At 33.7% G+C, this 22,120-nt stretch overlaps 2 protein-coding genes across 2 annotated transcripts; both read left to right on the plus strand.

Annotated features, from left to right (window-relative positions):
• Nucleotides 4,178-16,039, plus strand: LOC18596006 (cell division cycle protein 27 homolog B). The gene is made up of 16 exons (XM_018122686.1): nt 4,178-4,359; nt 4,475-4,547; nt 4,676-4,785; nt 4,905-4,951; nt 5,588-5,685; nt 6,464-6,768; nt 7,659-7,778; nt 9,058-9,244; nt 10,397-10,620; nt 10,721-10,786; nt 11,250-11,369; nt 12,423-12,499; nt 13,108-13,227; nt 13,316-13,535; nt 14,075-14,356; nt 15,435-16,039. Exons 1-16 carry the CDS (start codon nt 4,255-4,257, stop codon nt 15,483-15,485), a joined length of 2,205 nt encoding a protein of 734 aa, XP_017978175.1. The 5' UTR covers nt 4,178-4,254; the 3' UTR covers nt 15,486-16,039.
• On the plus strand, nt 18,936-19,954 carry LOC18596007. The gene has a single exon (XM_007024221.2). The coding sequence runs from the start codon at nt 19,081-19,083 to the stop codon at nt 19,711-19,713; it is 633 nt and encodes a 210-aa protein (XP_007024283.2). The 5' UTR covers nt 18,936-19,080; the 3' UTR covers nt 19,714-19,954.

A 22,120-nucleotide genomic window follows, 5' to 3' on the forward strand; every position in this document is an offset into this window, starting at 1 on the left:
AACTGGTCTACATTTTTAGAGATGGGTTCGGGAGTGCGGTTACGCACGGAGAAGGGTTAGCACCTCCGTGGCGCCCGTTTCACAAACGGTACCATTTAATCTTAAGTTATCTTAATATAGCCTTTTCTTAATTTAATCCCTACTTTATTAATTAAATTTTTATTAAATTGACAGACTGAGTTTTTTATTTGGTTTTACGTATGCACATGATGCAAGCGTAAAATGATGTTTTGACTTGTTTATTTTAAATGATGGAGTCGGTAATCTTTTATTGAAAAATTATTCGAAGACCATCCCAATGCTTTGGTGAAGTCTCGAAATTCTCTTCACCTAGAGATATCCCCAGAAGAACTCGTCTCTACAAGCTCCTCGGGGAAATCCCATCATCGGGATTCCCGCGCCATTTGCAAAATAAGAGTGGCATGCAATGACAGTATAAAATGATGGAATCTATATGACCGTATTTATTAATTAGTTGATTGGTAATAATAACATGCTTAATAATTTCGGGTAATTTATTGACTTATTCATATATTTATCATTATTATTTATTATTATTCATCATATATATTTTTTCTTGAAACAAACATTATTCGGATTAATGGGTATAGGGGTATAGAATCCGGATTTATCCCAACGCTTCGGTGAAAATCCGTTTCGAACTCCGCACTTAAGTGACCCACTTGAAAGAGACAACTCTTTGCCCCTCATAGGTGAAATTTTTTTTTTAAATAATCATTTCATTTATTTTTTATTTTTATTATTATTATTATTATTTATTATCTTTACTATCATTATTATTTTCTGATTTTTTAATATTAAAAATAAATATTCATATTATATATATATATATATATTTCTTTCCTAAAAAAAATAAATGCATTTTAATTAAAATGGGCTAGACCCAACACTAACTAAAACAAACCCAAGCAAAATAGAAAAGGGTTATACCTTGTTGGGCTGCGATTGGCCCAATTCGATGGCCTGCAAAAGCCCAAATCTACTACGCCCGGCCTGCTTCTGGAAGCCCACGAGGTAGGACTCAAAACGCACCGTTTTGTGCCTGCAAAGCCACTCAAAACGACGCCGTTTTGACACTCTCCCCTTTTAAAATTCTGACTCTAAAACGGGACCGTTTTGAAACATGACCCCTAGGTATTTAAACCCTTTTTCTCTCTTTCTCTCTTCATTTTCATCCCTCACTTTCTCTCTCTAACGGCGGCACTCTCCACCTTCTCTCTAGCTCCAGCCGCAGGTCAACTCCCTTTCTTCTCCTTTTCTTTCTCCGACGCCTCTCCTACACTTTCCTTACTGCCGAAGATCGACGAAACCAGATCCCGAATCCCCCTTTCTCTATCACAAATCGGTCGATCTAAACCTCCAAAAATTTCCCTTTTTGTTCTGCCGGCCACCCACTACCCTTCTCTCCTGTCTCCGGCTGCCTACCGTACCAGCCAAATCACGATTTTTCACTCCCCCTAAACTCCTTCCTCCCTCATTTTTCAAATCTAACTCATTTTTCTTTTTTGCTTTGTGTTTGTTTTTTTTTTGTTTCTGTGGCTGGGTATTTTGTTTGCTGGTAGATCTAGGATTTTTTTTATTTTTGTTGTCTGTTGCTTGTTTGGATTTTGCAGGTAGTTTTTAAAGAGCTGGGTTGTCCAAAAATTTGGACAACCCGGCGAGGGGGTTCTGGCAACAGGGAGTTGGTGGCCAGAACCCCATCACGCGTGGTGGTTGGGGAAGGGATAGCCCTTTTTTTATATATATATATATTTTTTATATTTTTTCATGTTTTAGTTTATTTTATGAAAATTTTTTTATTTATTTATTATTACACTTTTTTTTTTAGGTGTCTACAATTACTCTAGTTATAATATGGAGCCACATAAGAATTCTGAGTTCCACATATAATAAGGCACTTAAATTTTGGATCTTTTGGCTCATTTTCTTCTCTCAAAGTCTTACATCAGAAAGGAGTAGCAAAGTTACTGACATGTCTTGGATATTAATATTTCTTAGTATCTCTTTTACTAAGTGTTTTTGGTATTGGAATCTAATGTTCAATTGTTCATTGTTACAATCTACGTTCCCTTTTGCAATTGCATTGTTTTCGTATATTTATGTAATTTTTTTAGTCATTTGATGTTACGGACTCCAACCCACTATATTCAGGTGGACTTCTATAAAAATAGATGGAATTGATAAAGAATTGGAGCATGGCACCACTAAAATGATTGAAGATTTCTTGAGGATGGAGTTCATAAAGTGTAGAGATTTGAATTCTTTGACTATCAACAACTTAATTACATTTGTACACTAATTGTTGAACTTCATTCTGGAGGCATATATAAAATTTTTTTGAAATCGGTGACATTTTTCGTTGATTGTTGTACAAAGCCTTCTAATAGTGCTTTATTGTTGTTATATGATTTAGGATTGTAGCCAAATAATATATGATTGCATATTGATTTTGCAGTCAAATTCCATTAAAAATATGCAACTAAACTTTTCTATCACTTATGGCTGCAATTTTTGTTACAGTTAAAGGTAAAAAATGTTGTAGTGTATGCTAAGTTATACAATGTAATATATACGAATTACACTTACAAATAAGTTTATGATATAAATTATGTAAGTTATGAATAATTACTTTCAATATATTTATTTTTCTTAATTTTAATTTAATTTTGTTATTAGAATTATCATAATTAAAAAAATAAATATATTAAGTTTTGTAAAAAAAATAAATATTTTCAAAAATTAATATTTATTCAATGAAAAAATTTTACTCCAACAGCAAGGCAATGGACAAATATTTTAAAAATCTGAATACTTTAAGATAATTGTCTTTGCTTTACTATTACTACTATTAGTTATAATATTTTTTAATTTAATTCTTTTTGCTATTATTATTAATATTTTTAATAATATTTAATTTAAAATTATTTTTTTAAAATATTAAAAAAAGATGACCTAATGCAAGCAACGAAACTATTTTGGTAAAGGTATCATATATACTTTTATTTTGAATCAAATAAACCTTTATTACTAGTAATTTACTTAATCAAAATATTATTTGTCATTCTATACTGCATGATTCTGAATTGGCATAGTAACATATTATAATTGATAATGACTGTGACATGCTCATTTGGTGTAATAATATGACCATGCAGTATTTTTTACCTTCCACATTAACGTCATGTCAGTGCCATGAATTTATAAAATGATAAATGATATTTTGACTAATAAAAATTAGTTAATTATTAGTTATAAGAACTTATTTAACTTAAAATAAAAGTATGAGAGTTTGATTGAAGAAAATAAAAAAATAATAATTTATTTAAATTTTCTTAAAAAATTTAAGAACTTATTTGAACATTATGCTTTTTATTTTTTTTTATTTTAATTAGATGGTAGACATTTTTGACTATGAACACTTTATCATCAATTTATATTTCATATTTTGTATTCTTTTTCCATTCAATTTCTCACCAGACATTTACTAACAAAAGATCATAATATAAAATAATTTGAAAAAAAAATTGTCATGCATATTGATCTCGATTATAGATCATTTGGTGAAAGAGAGACATAGATATGAAAGAAAGAAGAAAAAATAAAAATGAAAACTAAATAAAACTTATTCTTCTTTTCAATATTATATTTTTTCTTTTTTTGTTTTTTTTTTCATTTTAGATATTTTTCTCAAAAATTGATAATTTAGACTAATTTTTTTGTTTTAAAAATTGAAATATCAAAATTTGATAAATCAATTTATATTATTAAAAATAAAATAATTAACACTCGAAGCGAAGTACTAAAAATGAAAAAAAAATTCCCGTAGAGTTATCTTTGGATTCTTGTTTTTTTAAATCACGTAAAAGAACATGTATGAGAACCACATAACAAGGAGCAAACCCCAAAAAGCCCATGAGAAGATGGAGCTGGGCTTTGATCCCAGGCCTGCGCTAAAATCCCTCCTGTTTAACACTAGGCCAAGCCCAATTGTGACCGAAAATCAGCCCCAACAATCCAACCTAAGATTTGCTGACCTTTTTACCTCTAATTCACACGCTTGAAATTTTTTGACACGTGCTCGGTGTTTTTTTTCAAAAAAATCATAAAAAATGAGAAAGAACTTCCCCGCCCCGCGCAGCCGTTCTCATTTCTCAGGTAGGATCAAAAAACCCAGGCCAAGACACGATAAAATTCCCCAACGTTTCTCTCTCCCTAGCTCTCGCTCTCGCAGAAATGGAGGCATTATTGGCGAATTACGTAGAGAAAAGCCTGAACAATTACATGCGAAGAAACGCCATCTTTCTCTGCGAACGCCTCTGCGCTGAGTTTCCTTCCGAGGTTTAAATATCGTCTCTAATTTAATTAATCAAATTAATTTCGTTAGTTATCCTACTTGATTTATGTGATCGAATTTTCTAGGGCTTGAAAGTTTGAAATATTTTTGTTAATGTAGGTGAATTTACAACTATTGGCCAGATGTTACTTGAATAACAATCAAGCTCATTCTGCATATCATATTCTAAAAGGTATTACTTTCTTAACGTATTCGTTCCAACTTTGAATGTTTTTTTTTCCCCTTTTTTCTTCGCATTAGGGAATGATGCTGTTTTTTTTTTTTATTGATGTTTGTGTTTGTTTGTCCTATGTATCGAAGGTACGCGAACGGCTCAGTCTCGCTACTTGTTTGCACTCGCCTGCTTAGAGATGGATCTCTTTGGTGAAGCCGAAGCTGCGTTGCTGCCTATTGAAGAGCTTAGTGCTGAGGTATGTGATCGCGTTTTGGTAGTGGAATAGTCATAATTATGAAAAAGTTGGTTCGGGGCCTTTCCTACCTGGATGTTCATCGTAATTTCATGCTCACCATTGTTGCTACATTTATGCAGGTTTCAAATGGTGCGGCTGTGCAATATCTTCTTGGCATTATATACAGGTTTCTGCCACTTGCTTTTAATGTTTCATGTCATAAAACATCTCGGGTTTCATTGTTGGACTGTTTTTTTTCATTTTTCCAAGCTCTATAATGCTATGCTAGGGCCCAGGATTCAATGTGGTGGAATCCTTCAGTAGGTTACTTGCTTTATTCATACAATTTTTGGTTGGAATGTAACCCTGAACTCACAAAGGTTTTTTTGTAATTTCTTCTAAGGAAAATCAGATGTTCATCTCTTTTTCCACCTAATTAGTCTGGCAAACTTTGAAAAATAATTTGATGGATCCAAAATTTTAATTTACTTAAACCAGCTGCTTTTGGCTTTTAATTGATCTAGCATTCCTGACTAATCCACTAATACTAAATACCCCGCAAGTTTGTGTGCTTGCCAAGTGTAGCCATAACCAACGCTTAGTGTAGACAATTTTTACTTTACGTAACTATGGACATTAGCCAGAAAGGCTGAGTCTAAGCTGTTTGAAAGAGGCAGGGTTTTTAGTGCAGGATTGGCGTGGAGTACTATGTTATAGTTTCCTTTGTGTTTTAGCTGGATGTTACTTGTGCTGGATAGGTATATACTCCATTTGTCTTTCTCTCCCTTCACTCCCATATTTTTATTTTGGTATTTTGCCACAGGGACACCGATAGGATGAAAAGTTCAGTTGAACACTTTAGAAAGGCTTTGTCAGTTGATCCATTATTTTGGGCAGCATATGAGGAACTGTGTATACTAGGTCAGTATAAAGGGATTTTTATTGAGGTTAAGTGACAAATATTACATAATGTTAAGCTCTGGCATTCTTTCTATTCTCTTTTAATGTATGCAAAATTTCTCTTATAAGAATAGAAAAAAATAAATGCCTTTGAAAAGTTTTGTTGGGAGAATAAATAAAGAATTGGTGTGGTTGGACCTGTTGAATGGTTCAAATTTTTGTTATATTACATTCAATGTTGCATGAGTCTTCTAGACTCTTGTACATAGGCAAAAGGCTAACAATAGGGTTTCTGGAATATTATAACTTTATAAAGTGAATACTTATGCAATTTATGTTTATAGATGAGTGGGCCAACGATGTTTGTGGAAAAACAAGAAAAAATAAATGTATTGGTAAGAGAGCTTGGGAAACGTAATAAAATAAAAGTTGAGAAAGATTGCTCAATGGTTTTGTTGTGTGCAGTGGAGATTTATTTTTGAAAATGTAAGAAGTTAGACACTGTTGATTATTTTTACTCCAAAGAAACCTAATTCAAATTGGGGAGTGATTTGCAACAGACTGATCAAGATTGTATTCCATTTCTTGGTTTTTCTTTTGTACTTGTTGCTTCCTTTTTCCTGAATGTCACCTGAACAGTTCCTGCTGAACTTTTATAAGATTGGGTATGATCGCATGTAATGCACAAAGTCTGCATAGTGTTACAATTGATTTTATACTACCTTTTTCAGTCATAGGCACGAAAATGCGCAATTACCAGTTAGCAAATTGTTGCCAGGCTTAGATGTATTTATTTCAGGTGAGGCAGAGGAAGCTACTATTTATTTTGGTGATGCGGCTATTCGTTATGTTCAAGAGCATTATCTACGTAATGCATCTAGTTGTTTGCAAATAGCCGGTGTGGATCAAAGCTTGGATTCTTCCCAGACCTTTGGCTTAGAAGATTTGAGTCTGCGCCGTTCACAACAAATGGAAGGGAACAACATCAAAGATATATGTCATAATAATCATGGGCGACCTCTTTTAACAGGACCTGCTGGGCAAACAACAAACAGCTGTTGCAAGATATCAGTTCTTAATACTCCTTCTCCCTTGCTCACACAAGTAAGTCATTTTTGCGTAATTAGATAGGAAGAGTCTATTTTAATTTGCGTGAAAACTTATTTCATCTCCCTGTACAAGCTCTAACTTTTTTAATGTCTGAGTATACATGCATATGTAAATTTGCTTTGTTTAAATTACTGCCTCCTTTTGTGTTGTTCTATCTGATGAGTATATTTTGGGCAAGCAATTATATCATGGTCTACTCTGTTCAACTTAGATGACATGGCAATATTCAGATTGTGGACTGCTTTTTAGATTGAATTCCTTAGTTGCCAGAGTTATGGCACATGCTTTGAGGCATTAATTATTCAACTGCAATTCTAGATGTTGTCATTGTACGTTACAGCATCATTGTTAATGTTTCTGAAGCATGCAGATTATTTTCAGTGTACTCATAACCATAATTTTCAACTGAGACATAGTAAGTAAAATGAAAAACATTTTAAAACGATATTAGCAATCTTGGGTAGAGAAATTAGATCATAGAAAGCATTTATCAGTTACAGATGCGTGAGGCTCTGGCTTATTCAAATATGAAAAGATTTAGTTACTGAAACTGTGATGCGTTTATTACCTTGGAAGCAAGTATAGTTATTGATAACCAATGAATGAGTAACAGCAGCTGGTCGATTAGGCTGCTTAGACTTACACTGCTTTAAAATTTCCATATATTTTAAACATTATGTTTCTTATTAGAAGCAGAATTGTTTATTTTTGTTTATTTGTGTGCCATTACATATCACCATTCAAAGATCAAAAATGCTTCTTCACCAATCCCTACTTTTATGTTATTGCTTCATGATTGCTGTTCCGTCACTTCTGAATGAAGTTTTATTCTAATGTTATCCTGCTGGTTTGTGTTTCTAAGTTCTTTATTTTATACTCTTAAGCTATCAGATATGGCTCCAGCACCTCTAATTAGAAACATACAACGTCCTCAAAGTGAAGGCTTTCTAAGATCTAGTACGCAACCTCGAAGAAAATCAGTTCATGTAAATGAATCAGCACAGGTGGTATTTACACATTAATGTTGTTGCTGTTACCCTCTTTACGTTTAATAGTAATTGTCGTATTTTCGTTTGCCAAACACACAGATATACATACTTTGCTATAAATTTACATTTGTTTCATTTTTCAAGAGGGGTCACCTCACTCCTTCTATGTTGCATCAAGAACATTGCTTGTAATGCAAGTTGTGTTGGTAATATTTGAAGTATAATGTTACAAAGTAATCTGATAAACTTTATTACTACATGCCTTTGGTTGATGGAGAAATCCCTAAAAAGCTCATGAAGAATAAAAACTAGATGCCTAGTATTGCCCTTAACATCAAAGAGTCACCTTCCCCTTCTGCCACAGGTAGAGGATTGCCCTTTAAACATCAATACCTTGTTGTCTAGTAGTGGCCAACCTTTATAATACTTCAAAATACGTTCAGATATTTGATGAAATAAAGATCTAAGAAGACAACGTATGTTTAGTATGAACAGGTTTGGTAGGGAATTTACTTTCAACTTGTTGAATTAGGTAGGCAATGAGAGAGAAGTATATTCTGAAAATGAGCTAGCTACTGGCCTGCAGGCTGTTTCGCCAGATTTGATAAAAGGACAGTATATCCCTACAGGTGGCCACATGTTACTTTTGAACATTCCATGAATCCGTTGTAACTGAGAAGCTTGCTAGATTTGCTTAACCGTATTCTCCTTTTCATCTGATTGTTTTCCAGATGCCAATTCTTTTTTTTTTTTTTGGGAATATATATCCCATTCATGGACCCAAAATATTGAGCTTCTTTTGCCTGTATTTGTTGGACTCTTATAGTATTTTTTTTATTCTGTTTATATTTTTGATTGGGTTGGCAGGAGGGGTAAGTGACTGCAGGATGCATGGTTGGGAGTGTTTGTCTTTTGCAGCTTCAATCAGGCTTCGATTAGACCCATTAATTGTACTTCTCATTGTCATACTGCACAAGCAAGAATGGAATCTTCAATCATCTTTCTAATTTTGCGAGCATTTTGCTTGGTTTTGACATTTAGATTCTACTTTAAGCTGTATAGATGTAGAGTCGTACTCTGGTGTTGACCTTTTGCTGTTTTTTTTTTTGTCCAGCAGTTTAATCTTTTTCTTATTTCTTTCACAATCATGTTTCTGTTGCTTGCTTGGGATATCCTCCCACTGTTGATGTTTTTTTTTTTGTAGTATTATGAAGCATTGTCAAAATACATCATACTTCTTTTTCACTCATTTTTTTTTCTAAAATGTTCTGCCTCTTCTGTTATCATTCTGAAGATTCGTGGCAGTTTATTTTTAGATTCAGGCTGTCGTCGAAGTGCAAGATTAGCTGCTGCTCGCAGATGCTTCAACAGGTCACAAGGTTCAGAAAATGATGCTAACAATTTGCTAGCTTTAACTAAATCAAACTCTAGGACATACTATTCAACAGTTTGTAGAGGCCAAACTCAGAATCTTGAGGAAGGTATAATATAATCTGTATATCCTTTTTCTGTTTACTTTCAGTGCCTCTCTAACAAATATTTGATTTATTCTCATCGAACTTCAAGAATCAAATCATGGTTGATTAGAGATGAAGATCCCATCTGATATTGGTTTTTCTTTAGCTTATGAGTTATTTGCATGCATTATGAATCTATTTAAATTGTTTGACATCATTTTTTTTAACTGGCTGGAAATAAATAACAAAAAAGTTTTGATCTTACTTCTTGGGATGGAAAAAGGCAAAAGATGCAAGATAGAAGAATTATACGTTAGGCTCCACATCATTTCAGAGAAAGCTCTGTTTTACTAACAATATCATCCTTTAGGCCCCAAATCAAAGAGTTCTTAAATCAGATATGATATGTGGATGTATCTTATTGCTATAAGCTATGGTTGGTCAAGACAAGGCATTGAGTCAAATTTAGTTTTTTGAGAAATTTCTTCTTTTTTTATCAACTTTCCATGACAAAGAAACATCTATTTCATGGAAAAACTCAAGTATGTTTACATTAATTCTCAAGGATTAGAAAATGGCATTGCTTGTTAAAGGGGGAAAAAGCATTGACAAATGGAAATTCCAAAGTGGATGAGGAGCTGAATTAGAAAGAAAGCACCTTTAGTATGCAAAGGTAGCTCGAGTTATGAAAAGAACCACAAGTCTGCCAGTTTAATGATGTGGTATAACTACCTAAGAGTATTATTTTGATTGTAATTGGTCTTTCTTCAATTTTCTTATTCTCTTTCAAGTTTGTCTGAAGTGAAGGAACTGCAAATAGCAAGCAGGTTGGAGGAGCTTCCATCAACATTGTAAAGAAGAACATGCACTGTAATTATTAGGTGATATAGCCCTTGATAGGGAAGTTATATGTTTTTACATGTTTATTAAGAGCATTATCATGTTTAAATGTTCTTTCACTTAACAACTTGTCAGTCCTAGATGAGTTTGAAATCCATTTAATGTTTTATTCTTCTTCTGCTTCTGGTTAATTGGCCCGGTTCTTCTCAGTTCCCTCCCTGTGGCATAATTGAATCTGATGCTGCATATGTCACACACAATATTCCTGTTTCCAACTTGTTTATATAAACACATTTTACAGCATTTTGAAGTCAAGCACTTTGATTTCATTAATAGGGAAATTGCCAGAAACTTATGATGATGCTGTATCAGAGTTCAGAGCACCTTCAAGTTTGTCTTCATCAAATGATGTTAAATCTGTTCAACATGAGATAGTAAATACAGAACTGAGCAGCTCTATCTCAAATGGTTCAACAATCAAATCTGGTGTCTTAGATACAATGAGCCTCCTGAGAATTCTTGGGGAGGGATACAGGCATTTGTGTGGGTATAGATGTCAGGTATTGCTTCTGTCAATTGAAAAAGGTTCTTCTATTATCCAAAATAGTGAGCTGGAGTGCGTATTTTTCTGAACTGAATACTTTTTTTATGATGTTCCAGGAAGCTTTAAATGTCTATCAAAAACTCTCATTAAAGCAGTACAATACAGGTTGGGTTCTTTCCCAGGTGATTGAGTTGTACCCTGAGCTGTCTGTTTTCTGAATCTGTAATGTGTCTTTCTGCTGGCTTTTGAAAGAAAGTAATTAATTTAATTCTTCTCTACCAATCAGCTTAGAAAGCTTGAAATTTTAAAACCTCTTCTGCATCTAGAACAGTGAATTATTTACCAATCCTATGTTCTCATCAGTAGGGAGTTTAGTTCCTACAGAGTGAGAATCGAGAAAACAGAAAAATGCTGTTTTTTAGCTGTATGCTACCATCCTTTTCACTTAGAATTGGGATTATCTCATTTCAAATGGTATATTAAAACTGCTTGAGGAAGCAATTGCTCATAAGTGGCCCTGCCTTTTGTTAATTATGTAAGTTTCAGAAGATTTAGAAAGAAAAGTCATAGATTTAAGCAATAATTTTTTGTTCACCCCTTTCAGAGTTTAAAGTTTTTGAGAGAATGAAGTATCTGTTATTGCAGGTTGGGAAAGCATATTTTGAGCTTGTAGATTACTTAAATGCTGATTATGCCTTTAGTCTTGCACGCCAAATATCTCCTTACCATCCGGAAGGGATGGATGTATACTCCACAGTTCTTTATGTGAGTTATCTTTGCCCTTGTCATAGATTCGGGATAGGTAGTTCATTGATAGCCACTTCAATGTATATATTCATGTTCTCATTTATTCAATTTATGTGCAATTTGAAGTCCTGTAGTTCTTGCCTCCTACTCTAATAAGAAACTGCTCCATGTTGCATACATAATATTCCATTCTGCTTTTGCTAAGTTTTTGTTTTCGAAGTGCTGAGTCAAGTTTTGTGTAATCTTTAATTCTGGCAATTTTCTTGTCGCTTGGTTAAGATTTTTTTCATTAGTAGACCATTATTCCCTCTACAGGATTTAATGCTTGATATCTTTACTAGTGATGGCAACTCAAGTTGATGTTGCTCTGCTATTATTCTTCATCATTATAGTGTGACTTAAGTTGTTCTATAAACTGCCATAATATGGCAAAGCGTTGGAAAGTATTGAATGCATAAGCACAAGATAAAAGCTGGTTATTTGTGGTCCTGTTGACCACAGTTTTGCCACACAATTTCCTAGAGATCCCAGAATGTATATTTGGTACAATTTTAGGTATTTTCAAGTTGATTTGTCGGAAACTAAGCTTTTAGTATCTGATATTTTCTTACCATGAGGGAATAGCAAATCTGCAAAATTTTCTGAATCAAGGACTTTATTTGAAAGCTTAAAGAGGGAGAAAGTTCCAATGACCAAATTTTGGAGAGGGGAGACAATTTTATGGGATGCGACATGTGAAACCTTCAGTTTACCTTTGATTTGATAGGAAATCTTTTGACAACAAAACCACTTCCCTCCACTTCGTTTCAACTTGATTTCATACCAAATATTGGACTTTTAGCTATTTCTTTGCAGAAACTATCCATGTTTTCTACAGGGCAAAGGCACCATGATTTCAATGGAAAGGAGGTTGTTGTTAAGTCTGGCCATTGGATCAGAAAATTTTCCTTCCTTCCAAGCATGGTGTTATGATCTCTGTTCATGGAGCAGAAAAATTAGATGATATGATGCTGTTATTTTGCTTTATATTTATCACTTTTTGCATTTTTTGTTTTTTTCTTTTTGTTACAGCATTTGAAGGAAGATATGAAATTGAAATACCTAGCTCAGGAGTTGATATCAGTTGACCGTTTTGCTCCACAATCCTGGTAACTTGGGTAGTCCTGTATAGTATGAGGCTCTAAAACAGTTAAAACATGTTATTGAACTCCATGCGTGTTTCAACTAAGCACTTTTCTGCTGTTTTTGTTCATAATTTACTCCCAATGCATTTAGGTTTGGCTTGTAGTGCCATCCGCATATAATAGCTATTTGCACTAATCTTTCCTGAAAAATGAACAAAAACTGCACACATATTTCTAACGACTCATTCTGACAGTTGCAAGTTTGTAATCGGTTAACTATTTTTTGTTTATTGTTTTTTGGAATCCTTGTTATGGTATAGTTTTGCTTCCCTTTTGGGCAGGGAATCTGTGCTGTGTACCATGCTTTGTTTATTTACAAGGGTTAAAATGAGGAGGGTGTTTCACTGAGTATTTCTTCCTCAGCAATCTTTTTTTTTTTGAAATAAATATCTTTTTGGGGGGTGGGGGAGATGAGAAGGGGCGTTTCTACTTGCAACAATAGCAAAGGCAAAAACTTTACCCATTATATTACAGAAATGTATATTGGGAGCGGATTGCATACATTCTTAAATTATGCTGTATCAAAGTTTTTGTCATTTATGCTGGTTTTTGTTATGGAATGCCTATTGCAGGTGTGCTATTGGAAACTGCTACAGTCTGCAGAAGGATCATGAAACTGCACTCAAAAGTTTTCAGCGAGCTGTGCAGCTGAATTCTAGATTTGCATATGCTCACACTCTTTCTGGTCATGAGTATGATTTGGAACCTGAGACTTCTCCATTAATTAATGACTTTGATGAAAAGAAAAAGGGGATTCCATCTCAAGTGATCTTTTTGCAGGCATGTTATTATGGAGGACTATAGAGATGGAGTGGAGTGCTACCAGAGAGCTCTCCGTGTAGATGCAAGACATTATAAGTCCTGGTATGGTCTTGGGATGATATATCTTCGCCAAGAGAAATTTGAATTTGCTGAGCATCATTTTCGCCAAGCTTATCAGATAAATCCTTATTCATCAGTTATCATGTACTATTTGGGAACCACTTTAGAATCATTAAAGGTTTGGCCAATTATATGTTATCATTTCTACACCTAAATATGATTTTGTTTCTACCCTGACTCCTTGGCCCTAACCTGTTTTTGTATGATGAACTGTTATGCAATACTCAGCATATGCATCTTACAGATGTTTGATATGTTTAAACATATGTCGATTACACAGGCTGCCCGTCTTTGTTTATCATGCTGCTGTGGTCATATGTGTTCTCTTTTGTGTAATTGGCTGTGGTTAAACTTTTTAGCATCTTCTCTAACAAGAGTTTTGAGTTCATCCACTTTATACATTTTATAGTAAGAAACCAGATATAATTGCCAGACTTGAGTCAATGTAGCAAGGACAGCTTTGGAATAAGATTACAGCGAGAGGCTATTTTACTACTAAATTGTGCATTTTGTGCTTTGAAATGTTGCACTCACATATTTTACTTTGTTGTCAATGGGCTGCAATGTAATGCCAAAACAGGAAAAAATATGTGACTACTAAAGTCTTGTTTCATTATTGTTTGTCCAATTGACAACTGTTTTTTAATTGTTTTGCAGAGGAGTGAAGAAGCTTTGGAGATGATGGAAAAAGCTATTGTCACTGACAATAAAAATCCACTTCCAAAGTACAACAAAGCAAAAATGCTGGTGACACTTGGAAAATTGAATGAAGCTTTGGAAATTTTGGAGGAACTCAAAGAGTGCAATCCTCGTGAAAGTAGCATCTATGCATTGATAGGTGAAATTTATAAACAACATAAAAAGCATGACAAGGCAATGCTTCATTTTGGAATTGCTTTGGACTTAAAACCGTGTACGTTGGATGTTGCTAAAATAGAGGTAATAGTCATCACCCTTTGCTTTCTTAGACGTTCATGTGGCTTGTTCTATAGTACAGGCTTTCATTTCCTCTTTAAGATGAGACTACCACATTAATTTGCAGAAACGGTTTTTCTGGAGATAACTCTAATGATCGCTTTCCCTTTTTCATCTACATTGTGCATAGCAATGCAAATTATACCAACCATTTTTCCAAAATTAATCAAGCTATTACTGTTTAAAGAATGTATATATTTAATAGCCACAGCACATCATATGCTAGGTTTCTATTCGTCTTCTGTTTTTTGTCCAATCATATTGCAGAAGGTTTCTAGTCACCGGAAATAAAATATTGTACATGTTATGAAAGAGGTACCTAGTTGTCTAAAATGATTATTCTTCTAATCTCTTTAGTTTCATAGCTCCAACTTTTTATTTCTTGAGCTCATCAGATCAACTTTTGGCCAAATGAGCAAAAATCCTATCAAGTCCTTAAGTAGTTTTGAAGTATAGTTTCTTAATGCTTTGTGTAACCCATAGCTTTGTTAATGGGTTGCTACCCTTTTGGTTCCTTTTAGTGATTTTTTTCTATATATATAAAGTTTATGCTGTTATGGACGAATGAAGTATGATTGCTTTTCTAATTCCATTAAGGTGTGGGCATATCATTCTTCCTAAAAGGTGCACGAGGAGTAATCATGTCACTTGCTCCTTTGTTGAATCCTTTTGGTCAACTACGATGGTCTTTTCTTGGAAAGATGAGACTTCAAGGGCTTTTTTGCATTTGTTATGATCCTATACGTGGTTGTCTGATTTGTGCCTTGCACAGCAGTTGATGTCTATGGCTGAAATTGGGTTTTCATAAACTTGAATTTGGAAAAGAAACACAGAGTCGTTTTAATAAGGAGCAACTTTCTTATAGTAATAACATTTTGAAAAACATTTCTAAAGAATCAATCATATCATGTGGTCCCTTCTAGGACAGTATACTGCACTCAAAGAACACGTACTGATATCAATTAGCATGATATTACTATCACAACTAAAGATAAGTGGTGTTCTGTTTCTAACAAGCTGTCTAATTGTTATCCATGGGCAGGCTGCCATTGAAAAGTTAATTATACCAGATGAAATAGATGATGACTTTTAGCACTTGCCAGCTGCAATATAGTGAACAGAGAGAGTGAAATTTCTGGGTGCAAAAAGCCACTGGTATCTGAGGTACTTACTTGGCTTGCCTGCGACGTACACTAGAAGAAGTTGGTAGAAGTTCCAGAAGATTTGTAACCTTTTAGGTTCTTCACCGCATTGGATGCACCTTCGGAAATCTTGCAGCTTCTTACTAGTCCCAAACTGATTAGAAAGTAAGTGTTAAAATAGCAATTTGTGCACAAAGCTTACTATCGGAATAAACCTCTGGTATTTACTTTAATAGTCGTTTAATATTTCATGCATAGAATGAACTTTTTTTATTTATTAATAGTGTGTAGTTTGTTAGTCAGTAGCAGCTTAATCCAATGCGGTTTGTTGGCACCTAATACACCCAATTCTAGCAGTTGAAATTCTAAATGCATAGAAATTTGTCAGCTCTCTTCTCCCCATCTTCCTTCATAAATTCCTGTGAAAACTAATAGACTATGGGTTTGTTGCCCCTAGATTCTGTTTAGTTAGGAAATATTTTTCAATTGTTTTGACATAAGTAAAATGTTCGTATGGAATTGACTAGTATCTCATGAGTTAAAACTGTTTATTCTTTATTGATTCAAGTTCTGCTGCACCGCAACTAATGCCTGTCATACATGCCTCCTACGTCAAGGTATGATTAGAGGAGCTTCTCTCACTTACTCCCCCTCCCCCTTAGCCCAAATATATAAAAGAAAATGGAAAACGGATTGAGAATAATATTATTATGACCTCAAGGTTTCAACTGTTAACGACTTTTTTTTTTTTTTGGAGTTTCAACTTTTAACTTGGTAAGAACTGTATGTCTATATCTCCAAGTATTCTTAGCAGATATTAGTTTTGTTGTTTGCTAAACATACAAAGATTGTGTTTGTGATTAAGTGGGAAATCAACATTCTGGTGATTTCTGTCTGTATGAAACTGTGTATGTGAGCATTTTTAATACCCCTAAAATCCTCTTCAACAGAATGCTTTAATTCTTCCCGATGAGCAGTTTTAGGCTCACTGCAAAAAGGCAGTCTGGTGGAATCCCATTCTCATCAGGGAATACATGCTTCTTGGGCAATCTCTGTTTCATTAGGGAGCAGTGTAATTTCTAATAATTATCCAAAACACTAATAGACAAGCAAGCGAAGCTGAATTTATTCATGATCAAATTACAAAATGTGGTGATCGTGCATTTTCATTGTGATGTCAAATTACATGTCATTCTTGAGCAACCTTATATCGTGCATGTGGTCATAATTATTACTACTAACAACTATCCTATTCATGCTGCCTCTTGTGAGAAAGCATGTGCAAGTCAAAAACAAAGCAAAACGTAATTCCAGACCATTCATTAACACTGTACTAAATTGTGTACAATGAGTAATCTTATCAATGCATATACTAATTAGACTACCCTATTATAAATCTATTCATTACGAACAAAAATGAAAAAGGTGTATACTTGTTTATAATATTCATTATATTACAGATTCAATATAAAATGTTTAAATTAATTAAGTGATTGGATGGAATCATTTTAAATATTCAAAATTTATTAGCCAAAACGTAATTTTTCGTATTTAAAATCTTAAATTTAAAAAAAAATTAAATATTTAGTTTGTTGATTAATACATAATTTTTTGTTTAGAGAATTCGAATCTCTTTTTTATGATTAAAAGAAAAACCTAAACCCCCTAAAAAAAAAAAACGCAAAGTGACCCTTTAAAAATACAAAGCAGTAAAATACAAAAATTCAGACAAGAACAGCCTTACGATATTCGTACGATGTTGATGATACGAAAGAAAGAAAACGGTGCAATCAATTCTCCCACGTTTTTTTTGTTAATCCTTGAATTGACAGTACAACAGAAATAATGGAACTCAAATGGAAATTGTATTGTTGACCCTCTTTTGTTTTGGTCGAAGACGGACTTTGCTTTGTTAAAACAGCTGTAGCTTGGCCTTTGTTTATAGGCTAAGGAAACTCCTCATGGCGTTGAAAGTCGTGGGATGGTTGAAATTCGAAGGCGGCAGCGTTGGATTTTTATAATCCCTTTCTCAATAATACCCTGCCTACTACTTTTGATGATATCGCTTCATTCGCTAAAGTTGAAGTTGTACATTTACCAAAAGTAGGGGGACACTAATGGAACCCAAAATATCATGCAGCCGTCTGCCTAGTGCCTTTGCTTCGGAATTGGCTTTTTTTAAATTGCGCAGGCCACGGAGACTTGGGGCTCTTTGCAGCTTTCACTCATTCATCTTTTTGAAATATAACGAAACTTTTTCAACCCATTATGGTTTCTACGGCCAACTATAAAAAGTAACAATTTGGTAAAATGTGAACAATATGTGATATTTTATCATGTCGTTGATTGAGTTATGAATAAAAAATTAATAATCATTGATGATATAAAGTTAATATATATGTAAATAAACACAAGCTACAAAATATAAATGATTTATATATAGTGTAATAGTTAATTTATAAATTAATAATAAAAAAAAGAATGATCTGTAGCTCTTGCAATTTAACTATATATATATATATAAATAAATAAATTTCTAATATATATGCATATAAATACAACAATATTGTAGTTAAGTAAAAGAGATGTGGTAGCAATATGATGTCTCTCCAATTTCCTTCATTTAGATGTGTTGGTTAGATCAAGTCTCTTTTCGTGCATTGAATAACTCTTTTTAAAGATTAAAATAGTAGGTGTTTTCTTAATATTCAGCTTAATTTTAGTAAACTAAACCATGGCGGTATGTATAAATATAATTAAGGTTTAAATCTCATCAATTACCTTCTTTAATCAATGGTTTTCAATATATATATATATATATATACATCATCACGTTTTTAGGATTCTATTATCATTAATTATGGATATTATAGATGTGAAGAATAGTAATTGATGAATGGAAAAATTTTAGTAGTCAATAAAAGGTGATGCAAAGAAGCCAAACTAGGATGTGATGGTACTTGCTACCTTTTCCATAAGGTCCTTAATTACTAGTAATTGCCAAATCAATTATTACTAGAGTTTGCTATCCTTTGCATGGTTAAAGTAAAGGTAGAATTTCGCACACTATATAATTGTTCAATAATTTATTTTTTTTTTTAAAAAAAGAAAAATCATTGTCTTTGAGTTGAAATGGTTTCAACCCTTGGCTCCAAAGCTGTGGTCTAACAGCTAGCTGGCACTTTCATCATCCCAAGCTCACATGAGCTCGAGCCCACCTAATGAGCACCAACCAAAAATGATTGAAGCAAGTAATATGGCCCAGGAAAGGAAAAATACTTAAACCACTAAAATAACCCAAACCATCCGTGCATCCATAGGTTATTTTAGTGCCATATTTGAAGCACAAATCACCTTTAAAAACACGTCTCCTTTCCCTTGTCTGCTCAACCCTTCCCTTCCCCTTTATATACCCTTCCTCTCCCTCTCTCCCTCTAACCCAAACAAATAATTTCCTCTTCTCTCTTCCTCTCCCTTCACTCTCTCTCCATCTCTCTCAACCCACAATTGAAAAGGAAAAAATACTAGTAAAAGAAAAGGCAAAATATGGAACAAAATCTACCAGTGATAGCCAAAAGAGTATGGAGCATAGTAAGGGCAGTTCTCTTCATGATGAGAAAAGGGATATCAAAGAGAAAGCTCATGGTTGATCTCAACATGATGCTCAAACGTGGCAAAATCGCTAGCGCCAAAGCCATTGGCAACCTTATGTTCCACCACCACCACAACCACAGCAACCACCACAAAGACCCCCACATCTCATCCTTCATGGCGGCAGCCCAGGAGTACGAGTTCAGCTGCAGCAACACCCCCAACTACATCTTCCCTTTCAACCTCGCTACCAAGAAGAAAAGTAGCATTAACAACTACTACCACCATTTCTTCGCGTGCACCCACGCGCCTCCCACTCACGACGACGACGTCGCGACGGTGAACGCTGTTAAGGTTGTGTTGGAGATGTTCAACAACAATGACAGCAACATGGTGGTGGAAGCCTCCCCTATGTTACCAGGGTTCGGGCAAACTCCATTGGCCAGGCAACTTAGGATAACGGACTCTCCTTTTCCTTTGAGAGATGTCGACGAAGACAATGGCTACGTAGACAAGGCTGCCGAGGATTTCATAAACAGGTTTTACAAGGATTTGAAGCAGCAAAATAAGAGAATGGCTGAGTTATAAGGGAACTCTTTGTTGGTGCATGTTCATGTTTCAAGTTTATGGTTAATTACTTTGGGGTTTTAATTTTGTTGTTGATATAACAAATAAAAGAAAACTATAAGAAAAAAAGACATGCAATTTTCAGTTTATTTTCCTTTTTTTTTTGTTTTGATCTTATGTTAAAAACAGTTTATGTTTATCATGAAAAATTAATGTAATATCAATGAGAAGTACTGTACACTACAGGGAATTTGAAGCTTAATTAATTAATTAGCCGTTTCAAGTATATCCTTTTTTATTTCTTTTTAAATTTTGTTCGACTATACAACGTAAATGATGAACAAAATTCTCAGCCAAATTAAAATCCTTCAAGGTTAAGTTATAAACATGTTAAGTATGATTTTTTGTGGTTTTCTGAATATAAAAATCTTTTTTCTTTTTATAGTTACAAGCTTTTATTTTTCTTTGTCATGGGGTTTTGTGCTTTTAACCTAAATTTTGAGCTTGAGGCAGATATATGGGTGGCAGGCAAGATCTAATAAATTACAACGTTCAATTTGGTGACATTTCATCGTATTGGTTTTTATTTATTTAATTATTTTCCAAGGAAGGAGACGAAAGAAGAAATGAATGGTTGCGAATTCCATGAAACCTTGATTAAATATAGAAACTGCATCGCTTTTACAGCCTGATCAAATCGCTACCACTTTGGTTTTAATGTCCTGATGTGATCCCACTAAACTAAAGTAAACTTAGAGCTGGACCCTCCTCCATATTCAACTTTTTCCCCCAAATCACTTTTGCTTTTTTAGATTTTTTCTTTTCAGTATCTTATTTCAAAAGTTTTGTGACCAAAAGCAAACCACAATTGGGCTTAGCCTCGTTTTGCTTTGCCAATTATTGAATTACAATTGGTAGTGGTTGGCAATAAAGTTTGCTGAAGCGCACACCAAAAAATAATGGAAAAGAAAACAAATAATCAAGGGGCAAAAAAGAAAAACGAGGTGTGGGGAAGATTAAAGTTCAAAGGGTGCCGATCAACTAAAGTATAATCCAGCCACCTCGTGAATCAAATCAAAATTTTCAATAGATTTCGACTAAATCCTTTTATTATGTTATAAGAAAAAAAGGGTTTATTGGCTAATGAGAGGGGGAGATCACATAAGCTATGTCCTAAATTTTTTCTCCATGAAACTCGTGAAATTATAGAAGTTAAATCCTTTGTATCAGAAACATACAAACTAGGTAACGCATGTGTGTATATATATAAATCTGTATATATCTATGTATTGTATCTTAATTTTGTAAAATTATTAATGTACTATATATATGCGCTATAAATAATAAATTTAAAATTTTGAAAAACTCGAATTGTTTTGCAATTTGTTCAGCTCTTAAATACTAAAATACTTAATGCAACTCAATTTCTGTATTAATCCCCTTATTGAGAGCTTGTTGGATAATAAATAATTAGTGGAGTTTTTTTAGTTTAATTTTAAATAGCATGAGGTTTGAAGGAATACTTTAAGCAAAGGGAAAAGCCAACCCTTGCAATAGTTTTCACTTGAGAATGTGCTTATAAGCTGGCACACAAAAGAAAAGTTAAGTTGGACTAACTCCGCTTGACTTTATTGTACGTACAATTAATGCAAAAAATCTTGTTTGGGATATCCAACCATAACAGACCACCTAAGCTTGAAGAAGAAAAATGCGAAGCAAGTAATTTATATTTAAGCCGCAATTGATACCGCTGTTACTATATCTATAATATATGCTATATACATTTCTTATTGGAGGTGTTATTATGGATTTCCAGTTATTTATTTATTTTTTTTAAAAAAAAGAACCTACAATCAAACTCACTCTCTGTATATATTTTTACCATATTGTGGACCTACATGGATTAGTTTTGGCACAGAATCACAGACGAAACTGGCATATGCATGGCTAAATGTCTATAGGAAACTCACCTATCGCTAGTGAAGAAAAGGAGAAAAAAAAAATGTCTTTTCTGGTAAACGAATCTTATTTGCATGTGCCATATTTAACGAGGACTGCCTGCATGCTCCTATCCCACGTAATTACTATTAATTTCATCAACATATATACTTCCAACCCCTTCCCCAACACACATTCTTACTTACCTTTTTTTTTTTTCTTTTTGTAAGAATTTATAACATCAGTAAAAAGTAAAAAAAAAAAAAGTAGATCGTAGAAAATAATGAGAAAGGCAGAAAACTAATAGAGAAAATCATGAGCTGTGGTGCTTTGTAATTACTTGCGGGCAAGATCTTTGATGTTGGTAAGTGTGGTGGGCAAGATCTATACATTTCCAGAGTTTTATTTTAAAAAAAACTTTATTAATTTGCATGGAAATTGAAAATAGATGGTGGCGCTCTCAAACTCTTATGAAAGGCCAAAAGGTTTA

Source organism: Theobroma cacao, chromosome 6, assembly GCF_000208745.1.
Source record: "Theobroma cacao cultivar B97-61/B2 chromosome 6, Criollo_cocoa_genome_V2, whole genome shotgun sequence".
In the NCBI taxonomy this organism is placed as follows: domain Eukaryota; kingdom Viridiplantae; phylum Streptophyta; class Magnoliopsida; order Malvales; family Malvaceae; genus Theobroma; species Theobroma cacao.